The sequence below is a fragment of the Mustela nigripes genome, chromosome 12 (genome assembly GCF_022355385.1).
Source record: "Mustela nigripes isolate SB6536 chromosome 12, MUSNIG.SB6536, whole genome shotgun sequence".
Taxonomy (NCBI): Eukaryota; Metazoa; Chordata; class Mammalia; order Carnivora; family Mustelidae; genus Mustela; species Mustela nigripes.
The window spans coordinates 27,032,553-27,052,095 of NC_081568.1; the positions used below are offsets into that span (position 1 = coordinate 27,032,553).

The 19,543-nt window shown below is 37.7% G+C and overlaps 2 protein-coding genes across 4 annotated transcripts; one reads left to right on the forward strand and one right to left on the reverse strand.

The window, feature by feature from the left end:
- Positions 1 to 382: 382 nt before the first annotated feature.
- RAD1 (RAD1 checkpoint DNA exonuclease) lies at positions 383 to 8,673 on the reverse strand. 3 transcript variants are annotated; one of them, XM_059416990.1, is made up of 6 exons: positions 8,474 to 8,673; positions 7,751 to 8,014; positions 6,598 to 6,706; positions 5,049 to 5,307; positions 3,045 to 3,143; positions 383 to 2,691 (listed from the first exon to the last, which is right to left on the reverse strand). In XM_059416990.1, the coding sequence occupies exons 2-6, from the start codon at positions 7,943 to 7,945 to the stop codon at positions 2,508 to 2,510; spliced, it is 846 nt and encodes a 281-aa protein (XP_059272973.1). In that variant the 5' UTR covers positions 7,946 to 8,014; positions 8,474 to 8,673; the 3' UTR covers positions 383 to 2,507. The 3 variants fall into 3 exon arrangements, with proteins under 3 accessions (XP_059272973.1, XP_059272972.1, XP_059272974.1); XM_059416989.1 differs by having other exon boundaries at positions 7,751 to 7,993; positions 8,474 to 8,669; XM_059416991.1 differs by having other exon boundaries at positions 2,501 to 2,594; positions 7,751 to 7,993; positions 8,474 to 8,668.
- A 50-nt stretch (positions 8,674 to 8,723) lies between these two features.
- BRIX1 (biogenesis of ribosomes BRX1) lies at positions 8,724 to 18,409 on the forward strand. The gene is made up of 10 exons (XM_059416988.1): positions 8,724 to 8,946; positions 12,021 to 12,132; positions 13,321 to 13,364; positions 15,303 to 15,373; positions 15,654 to 15,703; positions 15,811 to 15,884; positions 16,024 to 16,074; positions 16,219 to 16,320; positions 17,630 to 17,758; positions 17,997 to 18,409. The coding sequence occupies exons 1-10, from the start codon at positions 8,788 to 8,790 to the stop codon at positions 18,264 to 18,266; spliced, it is 1,062 nt and encodes a 353-aa protein (XP_059272971.1). The 5' UTR covers positions 8,724 to 8,787; the 3' UTR covers positions 18,267 to 18,409.
- Positions 18,410 to 19,543: the final 1,134 nt, after the last annotated feature.

Sequence of the window (19,543 nt, forward strand, 5' to 3'; positions counted from 1 at the left end):
AGAAGGGGAAGTCAGTGTGATGACATGGAAGGGAAGAAGGGAGAACATTGTTCAGAAAGATTCCCCAGCCTAAACTGTGAACACCTGCCAGACGCCGCCCTCTCAGCAACTGTAACGAATTCTTACCAGCACTACCTGATACACTACAAAAACTCTGTGGCTTCTTATACAAGTGATTGTGTTACAAAATCTATTTTTATTAGAAAAGTAGAATTTTAAAACTCCGTTTGTTTTTATTTTGAATCATTTCATCAATTCTGGGTGGAAGCACACCATCATCAAACAGGAAAAAACATTAAAAATGGAGAAAAAGATTAACTACTCATTCCTGTAGTAAGCACAATTTAATAAGAAAATGAGATAAACTTCAAAAAGGCAGAACTAAAGGTCTTAAAAATAAGATTTTATTTTTCTGTGTGTGATACATGAAATGAATGTGCCATCACCAACACGTCCTGGTCGGGCTGCAAAAGCACTCCCCCTAGCGGACCATCATAGGAATTTGAACAAGTTAAACTAGTAAATTCCTAGGTCAGAGGGAACACACTAAATAGGAAATTGTTAGATCAGTACCTTTCCGTTAGGGTGAGAAAAACTTACATTCCTTAGCTTATGAATTCTAAAGAGCTAAAGAAATGTGCAGCTAAAATGATGGTCTTCAATGTGCAAAAAGTCAATCTTTCCCTATTAAGCCAATATATATTTTAAATCCTTCACAGGTCTTTTAAAATATGTTGGATTAAAATCACTTCAAGGCTAAATAGCTGAAATGACAGTGACTAATAAGATGCTAAAAGATAATCTGAAATGGAGGTTCTTTCATCTAGTAAGTATTTGTTGAATAGGTTACATACAAGGCACTGTTGTAGGTACAGAACATACCAGTGAACAAAACCCAAAAATAACTGCCCTATTTTAAAGGAAAATTATAGTCCTTGAAATTGACTGATTAATTATTTCATAACTAGGTTTTTTAATTTGTCCTGTTCTTGATGTTCATCTAAAAAAATGTGTGCACAACATTTAGTAGATTCATCCATTTTCTTCTTGAACATGTACCACACTTTATAAAACTCCCAACTCTTCTTGCACCTGCCGGCATCCTGAGATGACTTGGGGGGCTCAGAAATTATCAGGGAGTCGCTCTGGGCTCAAAACCCAGAACTGTCCATGTGCCGGAGAGCAGAGCCCACAACTGTTCTGGGGGTGTGTTTCCCTGAAGTGCTTTGCTGAACTACTCTCCAAACCAATCTCCTCTCGTGCCATGTTGCCTATTTTAAGGTTGGGCATTCCAAATATACCCCTTGATGAATGTTTTCGATGAATATTATTCAATGGTTCTTAACCATCAATAGCGGGGGTGGGGATCACAGGTCCCAAGGATTGGCATTAGTGGGCATGGGCCAGGAAGGCTAAATAAATCCTGCAATGGGGTGAATTTTTTCCCCATGAAGTACTGTCCCACCCACAAAGGCCAACAGCGCCTGCCCAACACTGAGTGAGCTGTATCACATGGTACAGGACCTTTATTTATGTAATTTTTTTCTACTAGAAAATAAGCCAGATAATTTTAGTATTTCATTTTATTAAATATCTACATGCCATAAAAACTGATGGAAAACTACCCAAGAAAGTGCAAAATCAATTATTCACTGGTTTTCTCCATGTTGGTTTGGATGAGAAACTTTTATAAGCAAACAGAAGATATCTAATAAGTACTTACTACAGTACTTACTGCACTGAACAGTTGCAGAGAACAAGAAGAAATCCTCTAACTCTGAAGACTGTTTTATATCTTGTTCATTGATTTCTTGAAAATGTGTACTTTAAATCATATAATTACTCAGACTTGTTTGGCAAAGCCTAAACTTCAGAATATCACAGAAGAAATCACATGTAAAAGTAATCACTTCAGTGCAATTAAATACTATTAAAACAAACAAAAAATGCATCCTTCAAAACAGTTGTTGAAACATTAGCATGCATCAGAATTTCCTGCGGGAAAGTTTTCTTAGGCTACAGATTGTTGCCCCACCTCCAGAGTTTCTGACAAGCTTCCAGGTAATGCTGAATGCTGTTGATCTAGGTGCCACACCTTGAGAACCACGTTTACAATATATTCTTCGGAATTCAAACTAATAAGCAATGCCCATACGTTGATGCTTTTTCTAATAGTAAATAAATAAAAGTATATTTCCAGTATGGATTCATCAAACTTTAAATTTTTAGACTCTTGAAATGTCTCACTTAAATAGATTGTTCATCTTGGCTCATGATGAGGAGTTCAAAAGACAACCCCAGGACAGTCCAGTAGTGTGTAATCTATGATTACATGAAAACATTTACTTAACAAATACACAGCAACTCTTAGAGTACATGAACCTTATTCCCATCTCCTTCATGCTTCTTTCCTTTAGAAAACACAGTCTCCTGGAGATGCTATATACCCAGAATGAGAAAGTGACCTATCATGAATGTTTGGGTGGAGGTTACAGGGAAGACCATACTTAAGACTCTGATTCTGGAACTTCCTCGTCAGGGCAGCAGTAATATTCCACAAAACAGATCTGTCCGTCTTCATTTCTAATCATATACTGTAATGAGAGGAATCCTCGGTTATCTGTTCGAATAGATACCTTACAAGACAGGACTAAGGCCTTTGTAGAAGGTTTCAGTAAAGAAATCTTGTATCTGTAGAGGAGCAAATAAAAAGCAGTTCTTATTCGGACATGTTTGAAGCAGTGCTCATAACTCCAAGTAAAGGACAAAAATTAGCCAAAAACTACCAAGTAACAAACCTAAGGATAAAATCAAATACTTATCCAATTTGCTAATATCTTTTGTTTATAAAATTTCAATCACTGTCACGACCCCAAGTCCCCAAGTAAACCCAGTACTTGGGTTTACTTATAAAGATACTATCTTATAAAGATACTATTTATATCTTTAGGATGCTATACCTTTAGCAATGGATTGAAAGTTTTACGTTTAATAGATATGTGATATTCAACCTCACCTTCACCACCAATATATTAAGAACTGACCTGTTGACCTGGGTCTGGTTACAATGAAATGATTCCATCAAATCAGAATCTTTGGGATAATCAAGGTGGGAGCTTCCCGCATTCCCAAAAGTAGATAATCTATAGTTAAAAAAAAAAAAAAAAGCAATTCATTTATTCATTGGTCCAACAATAAGCAACATTAGGATCTCAGTAAAGAAGATGCTTCCTTAAGAAGCTCATTCTGGTGAATGAAAGAGATACATAAACAAATGCTCACAATACACTACCAATTATAGTAATAAAGATTCTCGCAGGATGCTGTGGAATTCAGAAGATCTAGCAACTAATAAACAGCTTTGGAAAAAACCAACCACCAAAGGAATCCAGGGGTGTTTGCCTCAGTTTCATTAGCTTAATTCTACTCTTTACACTCAACGTTTCTTCACCCTTAAATCAGAAATACATAAAAGGAGAGAGAGTTTGAGGAGTGACGGCAGACCCTGAGTGGAATCACCAGCAAGCCTGGGGTCCTGTTCGCCGTCCTCACCGCCACACCCCAGAATTCTGGCTCTTCTGTATCTTACACTGCTCTTTAGGCTGTTGCATGCTTTTCCTTGCGTGGCAGGATCAGCAGTTTGTGTTTAGCAATTTGTTAATGTTTATGTTTGTTTAATCTGCAAGAATTTTTCGATCATTTGTTATGGGGTTAACACATTGGTAAGTACCGTGTGAGCACAGTGACAGAGGGCCTCGGTGCTGGTCTTCCTCAGGTTCCACCTTTTCTCTCCTCTAACTAACCTCTTCTCTGAGCCATCTTGTCCATAGCCAGCTTGGATGATGCTCTCACATCTCAACTGCCATTCTAGACTGACATCCTGAACTCTATGTCCAAGTACTCCCTAGGGTCTGAGACACCTCAAATTTAACAAATTCAGAAAAAAAATGTCAACTCCTAGTTCCCCACCACCAAATCATTTCCCATACGGGAGATGAAAGATATCAAGATCTACCTAGTTGCCTATGCGGAGAGAGATCCCTTAGGTGGGCATCTCTGAAATATACTGTTTAAGTGCCCAGAATTTTAATTCCCATCAATGCTTAAGTAGAATTTCCATTTTGGTTAATATTTTAACCAAATTTTGAGCCAAATTTTTAACTGCCGCATGATAAGGGCCTGCTGTTTTTCTAGAGTAGATGTAAAAAGAACACACCTCTCATTCCTTATGTATTTTTAGCTCCTTTATTCTTATTCTTTATTTTTTAATATTCTGATGTAATTCAAAAGAAAACTATTTAAATCCCCTTTCCAAATTGATTCTAATCCTGAAAATTTCATAATTTGTTGGTTCAAAACATTAGGAGCAACTTGAGAGTTTCTGACATTGTATTTCTGCTGAAAATTGCCCTCCCTTAGGAAGCTTGTAGCGATCAATTCCCCCCTCAGTACTCAGTACTGTTCTCTAAGAGTCTCTGTGCATTATTTTGGTACTTAGTGGCACACAATTCTGTTCCTTCTATGCTGTTTCACTTATATTTTCTTCACCTTGATTTTAAGCCATTCCTTTCCAAAGTGCTTAAAAAGGTAGCTATGCACACAGCAGGTGACTAATAGTGAATGAACCATGTATAGAAAACATTGGCTTCCTTTTGCATCCTATACTAACTTGAAAGGGAAGAAAAAGATACCACATGATACAAACATCTTTGCCAAAAGTTTAACCCCAAATTTTCCTCGTGACGTCAATCTATAAGCAGTAAGCGGTAAGCAGTACAATGAAAAGACCACTAGTTTATGAAGTAGGAGACAGGGCTATTCACCTACCAACCAACACTACCTAACTATGAGGCTTTAAATACTGAGTGATTCTTCCTGGACTGCAGGTTTCCTGATCTATAAAAGTATGAAGTAAGAGTAAAAGCTCTCTAAAGATCTGAAAACTCTAAGAACCTGGAGAATGAAAGTTCTGCATCCTAAGCAAATGTGTAAGCAGGGAGAGAAAGTAAGACTACAGTATTAATTTTCATTGCCCTGTGTTCAAGTACCTGAAATAAGGCTTGTCGGGAGACATGGTGATCTGTAGCACCTCACTTGTCATATCCAATTCAGAAAATGCTTCACGGAGCCCCTCTGACTGCAGAATAATCTTGTTGATAACATTGGTGCTGCAGAAATCAAAATCCAGAGTCTCCTCAGGCTCCTGAGTATTGATTTTACAGACTGTCACCACTCCTCCTTCTTCCAGAAATAGCATCAAAGGGTAACCATAACCTTGGTAACACATCCGAAGTGCAGTTAAAGTCCCTGCAATGGAAATAAATCATATGTTGGGCTCAGCTTTATAATGCAGGTTCCACTTCTCCTTAAATGATACATAAAACTCCTGAAGATTATTTTACTCTGCCCAATTTCTAGCACATATGTATGCATCTCTTTCTAAAAAGGGATCATATTTTCCCTGATAACAGTTACATGTAGGCAATTCAAACGATAACTAATAAAACTGGCAAAGGAAACAAAACATAACTCTTTGAAATCATTTTCCAGCTTGCCAAAACACCTCAGAAATAGCTTACTGATTTTATATATGTATAATTTCCAGGATGGAGATTTTACATGGACCAATACTGCAAGTAACAGAATTACTGCAGAACAAGCTATGCTCTTTCTCAAAGGTGCAAGGTGTGCAAGAGTGGACTACTTTGATATTGTCAGTACGATAATATCAGTGTATTCATTGAGATAAGGATCCTTCCAACCTTTCCTTTTGGGAGATAGTATGTACATTTCCTCAAACTAGGAAAAAAAGAGAGGGTAGTTAATGGTGGTGTGGGTTTTAACACTATAAACCACTAGAGAGAAGGAGGAATAGGACTAGACATTCTAGCTCCTTTTCTCCTACTGGATGGAGAGCCACCATGAGGAATGAGGGAAAGCAGATGCTTTTATGAAAAACCAGCTAGGGAATGCTGCATTAGGAAAATGTATGATAATAATGGAATTTTCAGTACAAAATTAAAATATATTTTCTAAAGAACCACACTGCGCTTTCCCTAGCTAATCTCTAGATTCCTGAGAAATAAAATCATTCTTTGGGGGATTCCTTGTAGTTTTATATCCATAGCAACAGAATTCACTAGTCCTAAAAAAAAACATATATTTTAAACATTTCAGGAGATAGACAATTTATAAACAGGATTAAAGAAATAACAGCAAACTAGGTGTGAGGAGAATTGGTTTCTCTCTTTCTTGGCCACTAAACCGTAATCCTGAACAGGTTAGAAAAAAAAAAAGTATTTAATACATATTTTGCAATGTTCAAGTTAATTAACACATATTCAAAGTCTTCTCTTGGTCAGTCCAAATTTAAAACCCCTGAACTTTGTAAATTAAAAAATTACTATAAATACTTTTGTAAATAGGAAAAGAACTATAGTTTCTACTATACTTTCTATTAATGTAAAAAGTTAGAATCCATGATTGTGACTAGTGAGAAATGAATTTGCAATTTCCAAGATATGTTTCTTACCTCTAATAACCTTTCCTGTATTTTTCTGAGCATTTTCTTTTTGTCATTATAATAAAATGGCTCACCTGGCATAGGACTTGATCCGAAAATTGATAAACAGTCTAAAAGGACAGTTAAATTTATTCGAAAAGTAACAGATTCTTCCTGAACTATAAACTCTTGAAATATTCCAGCCTGTGAAGAAAAGTAAACATGAAAGTGCATATATATTAATGAAAACTCACAGACAAGGTTCTAGATTTCTGTATTTTAAAAATAATATTGTGCTGATCCCATGAAAATAATTTCTGATTACCCATCAAAACATCTTCAGCTTTTTTTTTTTTTTTTTTTTTTTTATCTGACAGAGATCACAAGTAGACAGAGAGGCAGGCAGAGAGAGAGAGGAGGAAGCAGGCTCCCTGCAGAGCAGAGAGCCCGATGTGGGGCTCGATCCCAGGACCCTGGGATCATGACCTGAGCCGAAGGCAGAGGCTTAACCCACTGAGCCATCCAGGTGCCCCACATCTTCAGCTTTTTCAACTATTACCATTAGAATGCTACTACTCAGTAATTAAAGGTGTAACTGACTTCAGTACCATGCACAACTTTATGAAAGGTCTTTGACCTAGCTTCTTGATCTAAACTATTGCCCACAGGACTTTCCCTTTTCTCATCTTTTGCCTGTCAACAGTGCTAAAGTCATCTGGAAAATAGCCAAACAATTTGATAATGCATGAGTGATAGCAGTTTTCAATTTCTTTTGAGGACAGGAACCATGTCTTATCTATCCCTCTATACCTGAGGGTACACTGTGCACTTTGGTGTTCAAAGAAATGTTGGATTAGGGGCGACTGGGTGGCTCAGTTACTAGTGGCTGCCTTTGGCTCAGGTAATGATTCCAGGGTCCTGGGATTGAACGCCCCCATGGCATCTGTCTCCCAGCTTAGCAGGGAGCCTGCTTCTCCCTCTCCCTCTGCCTGTCACTCTACTGCTCTTGTGCTCTCTCTCTCTATATATATATCAAAAAATAAAATCTTAAAAAATTTTTGGATTAAATCTGAAATCCTATCTGAACCATACATATATTGCTTTGTAAGGGCACACTATAACCAATAAAATGGAAATACTGGTCAAGAGCATATACTGGAAACAAATGTTTGGGTTCTTATCCCAACTCAGCCACTTGCCCACTGTGGGACTGTTGGCAAATCACTTAAAAGATGCCTATTTCCATACCTGAATGAAAGCATTTGCTTGCACACACTTTGCATTTTCCACTGTAACCTTGATTCCGTTTTTAGTAGCGAAGCACGTAGCATGCTCTCGGAAATGAATAGCCTTCAAGATAGTGGAGAGATTCCTAACGTTGTCAAGGCTGGCCACTAAGCTGTAGTCATTCTCGTCTTGGATCTGTGGGGTTAGGAGGGGCATCGTCCACTGCACATTGGTCCCAAGGGATGTTCCCGGAGCCAACACTTGCTGCCGAGGAACACGAAACACCTGATGAGATTCGACAATCAAGCTCCGGTCAATGCGGGCAAGGCCCGCGATGTCAACCCTCGCTGAGGCGAGGCCTGGGCATCGAACTCCGCCGGTGGCACCCCATTTCTGCCTCTTCGACTCTCTGTAACTTTGGGGGAAATTACTCTTCACTCTAAGCTACGATTTCCTCGCCTTTAGTAAGGGGCCAGTAACACAGAAAAAGTTGTGAACAATGAGAACAGGTAACTAACGAGGTAGCTCTACTGGGGGGCGGTCCCCCCAAACTTGGATTACGTGTCCCCGCTGAGTCGGGTTTGAGCTGTCCGGCACCCCTAACCTTGCCCCTAACAGAACAGGCGGCGGAGGGCGGGCCCCCATTCTTCGGGAGATCCTGGAGTCCCACACAACCCCATTCCCCAACCCGTCAAGAGACGGCATCTATTTCGTGACCCCGGGATCCGGGCACGGAAACCTTACCTTTCCAGCGGGATCCGGACGCCCGAGAGCCCTTCGCAGCCAGGTCACCGAAGAAGCCAGCCGCGCCTCTCAGGTAGCTTGGGGAGAAAATGCAGCGGATCCCGCCACTCTTTTCAGACCAGACAGCCACCTCGGCCACCGTCACCACAGAGATAGAGGCGGCCTAGAGAGCCGCGCATGCGCCATCAGAAACCGGAAAAAAGTACCATCGAGCCGGGGGACTGCGAAGCCGAGCGCTCTGTACCATAGAGATCGGAAAGGGGAGCGAGCGGCAGAGCCGGAAGGAAAGCCGAGACCTGAGGCGTTCAGGCAAGATGGCGGCGACCAAGAGGAAGCGGCGTGGAGGCTTGGCGGTTCAGGCGAAAAAACCAAAAAGGGATGAAAAAGCTGCCAAGCAGCCAGCTAAGCTGCTCGACATGGCAGAAGAGGTGGAAGAAGAAGAGAGAGACCGTATCCCAGGCCCCGTTTGCAAGGTAGAGCTTACATCCAGGTTACACCTGCAGCTCTACACGCCTTCCCTGGGACTACCTCCCTGATAAGTGCTTTGGTAATTTCCGAGTAGCCTGTTACCGGAGCTCGGTTTCCGCTCTCGTCCGGGTCAGACAGGCTACCGCGCTTAGAGCTAGCTCTCATGCACGTGGCCGTCTTCTGGAGGCAGCGGCCGAGGAAGCGCGCTGGCTTCCGAACGGTTCACAGGGAAGCAACCTTTGGGGTATTCAGTCCCAGTGTTGTGTCTTCTGATTACTCCATTTCCCCCATTTGGGGTGGTATTACTTTTCCTTAAAGTTAGTTCTCGCTATTGAGTATATTATATCTTCCAATGGCTACTAGTCCCCTTATTCCGCCATAGTTAGTTTCTGTCATTCTGGGATCCTGAAGCTTGTCAGGCGGTCCTTTTTAAAAAATTGCTGCCCTTGGGATAATGGCTTTGACTTGTCTGATCAGGTTTTTAACTCTTAAGGGTTGATGAAAGCTAGACGAGGTAGAATGAACTTTTCTTGTATTCAAATATTTTTATATACGTCAGGTACTGTCCGAAGTTAGGTTTCCTCTGGCTTTGGGATTCTAAACTAGAATAGGACTTTCTTTCTGAAGTGTTGGGAGATTAGAAGAAAACTTAGGAACGCATGTAAGTTCATGGTTTGTATTCAGAAGAAGGTGAACACAAGTTGTTGGGCCTAACTTCCATTCCGTAAGCTAGATCCAGTACTTTGGAGACAGAGGTGGTCTTTGATTTGTTTCTGCTTTTGATTCTGTTTCTACTTTCCTGGCCCTTAGCATTGTACTCTAGCAGGTGGTAGGTGATAAATGACCATCTGTGGTGGAAAGCACTAGGAAAGGAGTTAGCTCTGAGGAATGAAAGATGAGTTTAAATTCTAGCTCTACTGATAGTTAATGTCCATGTTTTGAGCTCTTTTGTCATCTGCAAATTAAGAGGAAGAAAATGTGCTTTACTTTTTGTGAAGAATAAGCTGGACTGCTAGAGGATTTTCAGTAAATGTTAGTGCTCCCACTCTTCCCTTAACCTGGAAGGAAATACAATAGTATCTATGACCTGAGTCATTGTATGAAAAATTCTCTGGAAGTACAGAATATAGAAATTACTTTTACCCTTGGACAGTCATGTAAGGGATCATGAAGGATTTATTCCTTGAGTGGATTTCAAAGTAGGGGCACATTTCCAGTATTCAGTATTCAAAAATGAGAGGGAACTGTATGAGGGCAAAGAAGAAAAAGTGATCAAAGGCATTGATGTGGAGGAAAAATGCTGAAAATCTAAAAAATAGAGTCAGATTAGCTAAAAGGGTTGATTTAGAGCAATAGTGAGGTAGAAATAGAAATATATTTCAGAATCCAGTGTTAAAGCTATGTCATATTGGAATTTGTTTAGAAAATCCTGGTGGGTTAAGGATGTGATTGAAACAGTGCTTTAAAAAGACTAAGCTGGGGCGCCTGGGTGGCTCAGTGGGTTGGGCCGCTGCCTTCGGCTCAGGTCATGATCTCAGGGTCCTGGGATCGTGTTCCGCATCGGGCTCTCTGCTCAGCAGGGAGACTGCTTCCTCCTCTCTCTCTGCCTGCCTCTCTGCCTACTTGTGATCTCTCTCTGTCAAATAAATAAATAAAATCTTTAAAGAAAAAAAAAATGCTCTAGGTAGTATTTAAAAGAAAAAAAGACTAAGCTGGTGCTAGTCCACCAGACCTTTTGGAGAAACTCTTGTCCGGGAAGGCTAGCCATTTTAGGAGATTTAAGATAATAAGAATCTGAATGCGGGCACTGTGAATAGGAAGGCATTAAGAGAAATTGAAAGAGAAATTGACAGCATTTAGTAGTGCCTATGATATAGGAGAAACAGGCAAATAGATAATTCAAAGCCAGGGGGATAGAAATGATGGTTGCATCATTAGAAAAACAGGAAACTTACTAGATTTAAGATTTAGTATTCTAGAGTTGAATTTGAGGTATTAAGTCAAATACTTGGATTATTAGGAGTGGAGAGAGTTCCTTACCTTTCTATAGATTTGACAATTGAATTTATGGAATGATTATGAGAACTCTGTAGTGAGAGACCTGAAACCAAAAGAGGACTAGGAAAGAGTTTTTCAAGTCAGGAGGAGGAATCGGAGAGGTGGAAGAAGAAAGACCAAAAATGAAGAAAGTCAAGGAAGGTATTTCTGGGAGGGAGCCGTGGTCAGTAAATACCACTGAGAGATTGTCAGAATTGTTTAGCCTGTTACCTGGAAGTTTTTAATGAATATTACTGTGTCTCTACATACTTACATACAAGGAGTTAACTTTTCATTGGCTGTGTTATTTTATCAGAACCAGGGGCTATCTTTAGCTTGTTTTTTAGGTAGGGGATCTAAATTTTGAATATTAAGATAAAATGGGGACTTTTCAAGTTTACTTTTTTGCATCATCACATGTTGCCATGATGCTTTACCATTTCTATCCTATCCTATATGACAGATATGTTGTGTTATCTGTCATATAGAATAGAAATGGCAAAGCATCTCAGTAAGGGTTTTATGCTGTTCTTGCCTTTGTGTCTTTATTGATTTGCTTGCTTGTTGACTATCTTCCCACATAAGAACAGTGGCTGACTTCATTAGAAAAACAGGAAACTTACTAGATTTAAGATTTAGTATTCTAGAGTTGAATTTGAGGTATTAAGTCAAATATTTGGATTTGACTAGTAAATATTAAATTAAATATTAAATTAAATATTAAATTAGTAAATATTAAATATTTAGGATTGCAGTAAATATTAGTAAATATTAAATTAAATTAATATTAAAGTTTTCTTTTGAAAGGAATATTGACTGAGGAGTTTGTTCTGGGTTCAGGCGTGGAAGGATTCTATGTATAGTGAAACATCTCAGTTCTCTGAATTACACATATGGGAGAGAGGCAGAATTAAGGATGTAGTCTTGATACATTAGAGGGTGATGGCGTATTTAAGAACTAGGTACTTCTAAAACTATCTTTAAAAAAAAAACAAGGTATGAGTATGAGATTTAAAAATCTTAACATTTTCTTTTTCTTTAGGGCAAGTGGAAAAATAAGGAACGGATTCTTATCTTCTCTTCTAGAGGAATAAATTTCAGAACGAGACATTTAATGCAAGACTTGAGAATGTTGATGCCTCATTCTAAAGCAGGTGCCTTTATATCATACGCTTTTAATATTCTTATTTATAAACTTGTCTCTATATTCTCACTTTAAGTCATTATTTAACCTTGTCACTTGTTCAGCCTAATCAGGTAAAGAACTCTTTTGCCTCAGAACAATGACAAGATTTTTTTAATTAATATTTTGTTAGAAATACTTGATTCACTAAACATTCCCTTCACTTTCTTAGATATCCTAGTTATCAAAACATTTCCTGAAGGTCCAGGAATGCCTTAATTGTAATGTTCTCAGAGGTCATGATCTGGTTGTTCTTCTAAATAATTGAGGACTTCGTGTAACTGCATTTTTTTTTTTTTAAGTTGGCTCCATGCCCAGCATGGAGTCCAGTGCAGGGCTTGAACTCAAAGCCCCAAGATCAAAACCTGAGCTGAGATTGAGTGTCAGATGCTTAACCACTGAGCCACCAAGCACCCCACTATCTGGCATTAAAAACAAACAGAAAAACCTGTTCGTATTAAAAAGTTAATGGGCTGGAGTGGGATTTCAAGCACCTTTAATTTGGGGCTCAACCTACGTCTAAATGCCAATATATTCTCTTTAGCAGTGGTGTATCTTGCAGGCAAGTGAAGTTTCAAATTTAGAACTGTGGCAGTACCCTCACACAGCTGTTTTTGTGCCTGTGTTGGGAGGAGTTTTGGCTTTCATTCTAGGTTATAGCTTTGTTCCTTAGACCACTATTTCTCAAACTGGGGTCTGCTCTTATATCTTCATATCTCTGAAACTCAGAAAAGATTTAACTTATATTGTTGCTTTTTTTTTTCTGTGATAATCTGAAAAAGTTTTTTCAATCCATTTCCTTCGGTTCAAATTTTGGTTTCTTCAGTGAGTGTTCCTTAAACTGCAATCCTAAAACATAGTTCAGTTTGTGAAAATGTTTCCATATGTGAAAGGGACCTACACAATATGTAAAGTTGATGAGAAACACTGCTTAGATCATACTTTATGATTCTCAAGAACTATTCTCTAGTCATTTTTATAAAAAATGAACAAGATTTTTAAAGAGGTCATGTGCTTTTAGGTCTAATAATTTTGAAAATTAAATCTCTTTTAAATTGAAGATTGTAAAAACATTTAAAATACTTTTTTAGAAAGCATGTGTGATATGTTTGAAGTAGCTTTGAAATTTTTTATTTACTTTCTTTCTTTCTCTTTATAGATACAAAAATGGATCGTAAAGACAAGTTATTTGTCATTAATGAGGTAATTTTAGATAGTAATTGAAGTAAAATATTCTAGGAACTCTACTTAGGAATAAAATATTTTGGAATACTAAAGATTGTTCATTTAAACAATAAGTTAGTTATTCAGTGACTGTTTTTTCCCTAATATTTTTATTTATTTATTTGACAGACAGAGATCACAAGTAGGCAGAGAGGCAGGCACAGAGAGAGAGAGAGAGGGAAGCCGTCTCCCCGCTGAGCAGAGAGCCCGATGTGGGGCTCGATCCCAGGGACCCTGGGATCATGACCTGAGCCGAAGGCAGAGGCTTAACCCACTGAGCCACTCAGGCGCCCCTATTCAGTGACTTTTAAATTGTTTTGTAAAAGGTAACTCAGATTTTTCCTGACTCCAGTAATCTGCCTTATAAATTTTTATATACTCTCTATATCTTACAGTTTGAATACTGTCTGTTTCTCACTATCTGAGTCTCATAGTGATTCAGAATATGTTATTTCTTGATCATTCTTGTATTTGTCTTATTTCACCAAACATTGAAATTTCTGGAAGACAAGGATTATATATTTTTTTCTCATTATATATAATACAGTGCTAAATTTATAATGGGTACTTAATATATTTTTCAAAGATTTTTTTTATTTGACACAGAGAGAGAGCACAGGTAGGCAGAGAAGCAGGCAGAGAGAGACGGGGAAGCAGGCTCCCTTCTGAGTAGAGAGCCTTATGCGGGGCTTTATCCCAGGACCCTGAGATCATGACTTGAGCCGAAGGCAGAGGCTTAACCCACTGAGCCACCCAGGTGCCCCTATAATGGGTACTTAATAAAAACTATCAACTTGTACAAAATAAATAAAATGTTCATTAAATATTTTTAAAACCACACATTTTAGAAAGTATTTTGCTAGTATTAAAGGTGAAACACGTGGTAATTGCTCTTAAGACACTACAAGTTATTAATAGGTTAATTTTTGAAGGGTTGTTGAAGATACTAAATTTATATTTTAAAGCTAACTTTTAAAAATTTAGAAGAATTGTGTTTTAAGATCATTTTCTTTCGTGATTAGCAAGGCCTCTTTTATTCATTTAGCATGGATTTTTGAACTTCTGTTATAAATGGCCTTATTCTACTGCTGCAGAAACTGTTTAACAGAATAATGCCCCCTTTCATCCAGTGGAGCTTACATACTAATGGGGGATTCAGTCCGTGAACAAGTATAATTTCAAGTGAAGATAGGTGAAAAAAAGTTATGAGTTTCTAGCAGTTGAAGCTTGACTAGGAAACAATCAACTTAGTGTTGTTGTTTGTTCTAAGACCAATAAGAAACAAAAATATTGGACCTAAGAGTTTTTAAAGCTGTTAGGTTTAAAGTCTCAAGTAGTTGAGGTTGATGAGTACTATATTAGGTAGTTTATGAATGTTAAAGTAGTATAAGCCTTCAAGATGTTGAAGTTTAATTCAACTTGAAATATGTTTTGAATGCTTCTGCCTTTCACCAGTCCCTTAGTGATTTCACAGAATGGAAATCACAGAAATGATAATACAGATTAGGAAGAAAAATCTTAAATTTCTTGAGCTTAAAATCAAAATGCTAAAGAGTTAAAAATAAAAATAATCATTATATTGGATGTAGTTGGCTCTTGAAGGACTGTATTTTCCTAAGATTGATAAGGCTAATTTTAGTGTGCCTTACCCCTCAGGTATCTTTTTTTGCTCTTTGGGGATTGTATGTGGGAGTATGGTTGAAGATAGAGGCTCCCAGTAAGCAGAAGAGAGACCAGAGTATCTAGTTTACTTTAATATACCTAAGGGAAACTTTAAATGTTTCTTTTTGTGAAATTACCTAGATTTAGACCTTTGTAGCCTATTAACCTGCTTAAGTACTTTTGGAGGAATATAGGTATTAATTGCTTTTGTTCTCATTTTTACTATCTACTTCATTTTTTTCATACTTTGTTTAGGTTTGTGAAATGAAAAACTGCAATAAATGTATCTATTTTGAAGCTAAGAAAAAACAGGATCTCTATATGTGGTAAGATAATGTGTTAAGGAAGATTTAGGTGGAACTGTTCTTGTAAATGGACTTATTCTTTTTAAATCTCTTAGGGTATAGACTCCTTTTAGTCTTTTACATAAAAAGAAGGGGCCAGGGGATGAAGCAAATTCATTTGGTTTCACAAAAGTTGAAACCTTTAAAGAAAGTTAAATGTGTGGATGTTACAAACATGGTATGGTGTCTTTTATTAAACTGAGGTAGTAAGAATTTACTACATTCTAAATTCTAATTAGTTGAAAAATTTCATATTTTTTAGGCTTTCAAATTCACCTCATGGGCCATCTGCTAAATTCCTCGTTCAAAACAGTAAGTTGACTCAGTTTAAGACTTTTTTTAATGACAAAATTGAAAATGCTCTTTTGAGACAATTGTGCTAAAGTTATAACTACTTTTATTGGTGTATTTTTTTCTAGTCCATACCCTAGCTGAACTAAAGATGACCGGAAACTGTTTGAAAGGTTCTCGGCCCCTTTTGTCTTTTGACCCCGTAAGTTTCTCATTAGTGTATGAGGTCTAATTTTCTTACTCTTTAGTGAATATGGTTTGTAATTCAATTTATCAAAAAGTCCACAATTTTAAACAAAACACTGCTGTTGTCAAATAATATGTTCACTTTATCTTTATAGGCTTTTGATGAATCACCACATTATACTTTGTTAAAAGAACTCTTAATTCAGGTAAATATCTTTTCTAGAAAGTATTTTCAGTAATATAAATGTGTGTCTCCTTTGGACTTTTTGTTAATTTAGCTATCTAAAACATACATGATATGCGCTAGAATAAGACATTAACTTTTCTTTTTTCTTTTTTATTTAAACTAGATCTTTAGTACACCACGATATCATCCCAAAAGCCAACCGTTTGTGGACCATGTATTTACTTTTACCATTCTGGATAATAGGATATGGTTTCGGAACTTTCAGGTTAGCTTTAATTGATTTTTAATTATACTTTGAAATGAAGTGGGGTATATAGCATCTGTAAAAGATGCAAATAATAAGTCCTTTTGTTTTAAATAGTTCTTTGCCCCCACAGACTTGTAGCAGTTAACTGCTGTCTCATACTTTTCCTACTTCTCTACTTAGTTTTTTCCAATGGCTATCAGTTGGTTTTGGAGTAAGGGTTTGGTAACAAGCAACTATATATTCAGTAAGATATAAATTTATCTCTAAAAAGGTTAGAATCTGTAGGTGGAGGTTGTTAAGACTAAGAAGAACATGATCTCTGTAGAATGCATTCAATGAGAACTGTGAGATAAGTCATACAGTGACTTGTTTAGGAGGAGAGGTGATTCTGGAAAATTGAAGGAGGAGTTTGGCAGAATAAGAAGTCAGAAAGGTAGAGAGGCGTGCTCGCTTCGGCAGCACATACACTAAAGAAAGAGAGGTGGAAGGAGCAGCTTGTGAAGTAATCTGGGCTCTTTCCTGCATGTGTTATGTTGGATACCCTGCAGTGTGACTTAAACATAGCCCCATAGCCTCTGAGGGCAGACATACCTGAACCAACAGTGTTGTGTTTGTATTTGTAGCTCAGAAATTGCCTCTTAATTCCACAATCAGAAGCCATTCAAAAGTAAATTTGGCCATATATCCTTTTATATACCCTTTAATCTAATTTGAATTAGACATATAAATACAATTTGAGAGGGGTGCCTGGGTGGCTCAGTCCTTAAGCATCTGCCTTTGGCTCAAGTCACTGATCCCAGGGTCCTGGGATCAAGCCCCGCATCAGGCTCTCTGCTTCTGGGAAAGCCTTCTGCTTCCTCTCCCACTCCCTCTGTTTGTATTCCCTTTCTCTCTGTGTCTCTACCAAATAAATAAATAAAATCTTTAAAATAAATAAAGAAATACAATTTAGGAATTGACTTACATTTCGAAAGGGTTATCCATAGGGTACTTTAATGCAATTTGTTACAGTGGTAGCAGTTTTAAAAACTCATTTAACCACAGTTTTTCAAGAATATGTGTGCTGTGAGAAGCAAGATAAGGACCAAGTTGAAATTACTAAATTTTGAGAGAACACCCTGGAAAAAAGTTAGTATTTTCTTGTGACAACTACCTGTAACTAGTAATATATTTCAGAAAATACTGAGAATTTGGCACTTGCCAAGTTTCACTTCCACCTTAATTTAATTGGTTCTAACTTCTTTTAGGCATATTTGTAATAAGGTTATAGCCAGTGTAACTTTGACGAATAGTATATCCAAACTAAAATGTTTCCCTTTTATTAAAGATAATAGAAGAAGATGCTGCTCTTGTAGAAATAGGACCTCGCTTTGTCTTAAATCTCATAAAGATTTTCCAGGGAAGTTTTGGAGGACCAACTTTATATGAAAATCCTCACTACCAGTCACCAAACATGGTAAGCTAATTTTGTTGTTCAGTGGTCCCTTGACGCCCAGAACTTGCTGGCCAAAGTGATTCTGTCAAGTGATTTCTGTTAACTGTGAAACTAATTTTTTTTTTTTTTGCTGCATACTGTCTTGCAAATTAGTTTTCTTTTTAATGACAAGAGTGAAGGGAAAATAAGTCTCACAAGTGAATGTCCATATGTAGTATGTTTTTATTTTGAAAGCATCTGATATTTTTGTTGTCTTTAGCATCGGCGTATTGTAAGAAGCATCACAGCTGCAAAATACAAAGAGAAACAACAAGTGAAGGATGCGCAGAAAATGAAAAAGAAAGAACCAAAGACTATTCTTTCACATGATCCCACTGCAGATGTTTTTGTTACACCAGCCGAGGAGAAGCCAATAGAAATACAGTGGGTAAAGCCAGAGCCCAAAGTCGATTTGAAAGCAAGAAAGAAAAGGATTTATAAAAGGCAAAGAAAAATGAAACAGAAGATGAACAGTGGGAATGCAAAATGAATCAGTGGATAACTAACTTTTCAGTAATTTTATATTTATTTTGTATTCAGTGTGTAAATACATTTTATTATCCAGGACTACCTTATATCTTACTAGTGTGGCAATTTAGACAAAGAGATACCAAATTAAAATTTGTGGCTTCAGTGGTGTGTATGTTTTTCTGAATGTCACCAAAACTCATCAGTTCATTTCTGTTTTTCTTTTCAAAGCTTGTTTGGTATTACTGAAAATTCAGCACACTTCAGGTTTAGGCTTGCTTTCTTGGATTAAAATTTTGGATTTAGCGAAGCTGAAATTCAAACAGATTTATTGGGTCATTATTACTTGTAAAACAATGAATTAGGTACTTAGTTTCGGATGATAAAGTGCAGATAGATTGGTAGAAAAAGCATCTTACTGAGAGTCCCTGAGTCCCAATGAATGAGGCCTTGGAAAAGCCAATCCTTGATCTTGATTTCTCACCTCAAGAAAGTACAGTAGGATGTCTGGGTGGCTCAGTCAGTGAAGCGTCCGCCTTCAGCTCAGGTCATGATCCCAGGGTCCGTCCATGGAGTCAGGCATCATTGGGCTCCCTGCCCAGCAGGGAGTCTGCTTTTCTCTGTGCTGCCCCCTAGAGTAGGTGTGCGCTCTCCCTCCCTCTCACAAAAATAAATACAATCTTAAAAAAAATTTTACAATAAATTTTAGGTTCTGAGAATCAAATGAGTTAATACGTGTTTGGAAGTATTTGTAGATTATAGATTTAATTGAGAAGCAGTGGGTATAAATGATAATTTAATAGTAAAAGGAAGAAAAGTGGAACAGTAGTTGGAGGGCACTGGAATATTGAGTTGATATTTGAGTTGCTCCCCTAATGAAAGAACTGAGGTGAAGAGCACTGGGCTTACCCTTCTAGAGGTCAGTTAGTAGGAGGGAAAGACAAGATTCTGGGTGCTAGTGGCTGTGGACAGGTAGGTGGCCGCTGAAGAGACTGAGAGATGTGCACATGTGTATATCATGTGTTTGGTGTTCTGTGACCCACTTATTTTTATATCCTATTAATCACTTCCTCATGTCTTTATTATACATGACTAATAATTGCATCGTATTCTACTCTGCTATACTGTACTATCTGTCCCTTATGGGATATTACAGTATTTCAGGTATGGATGCTTATGGCAAACATTTCTTGACATAAATTATTTTGTACCACCTTGTGGTTTCCTGTAAGTGGAACTCGAGTGAAAAGATGCCCCCCTAAATATTGTACTTCACCAGAGGTCATCTGTTCATCTATT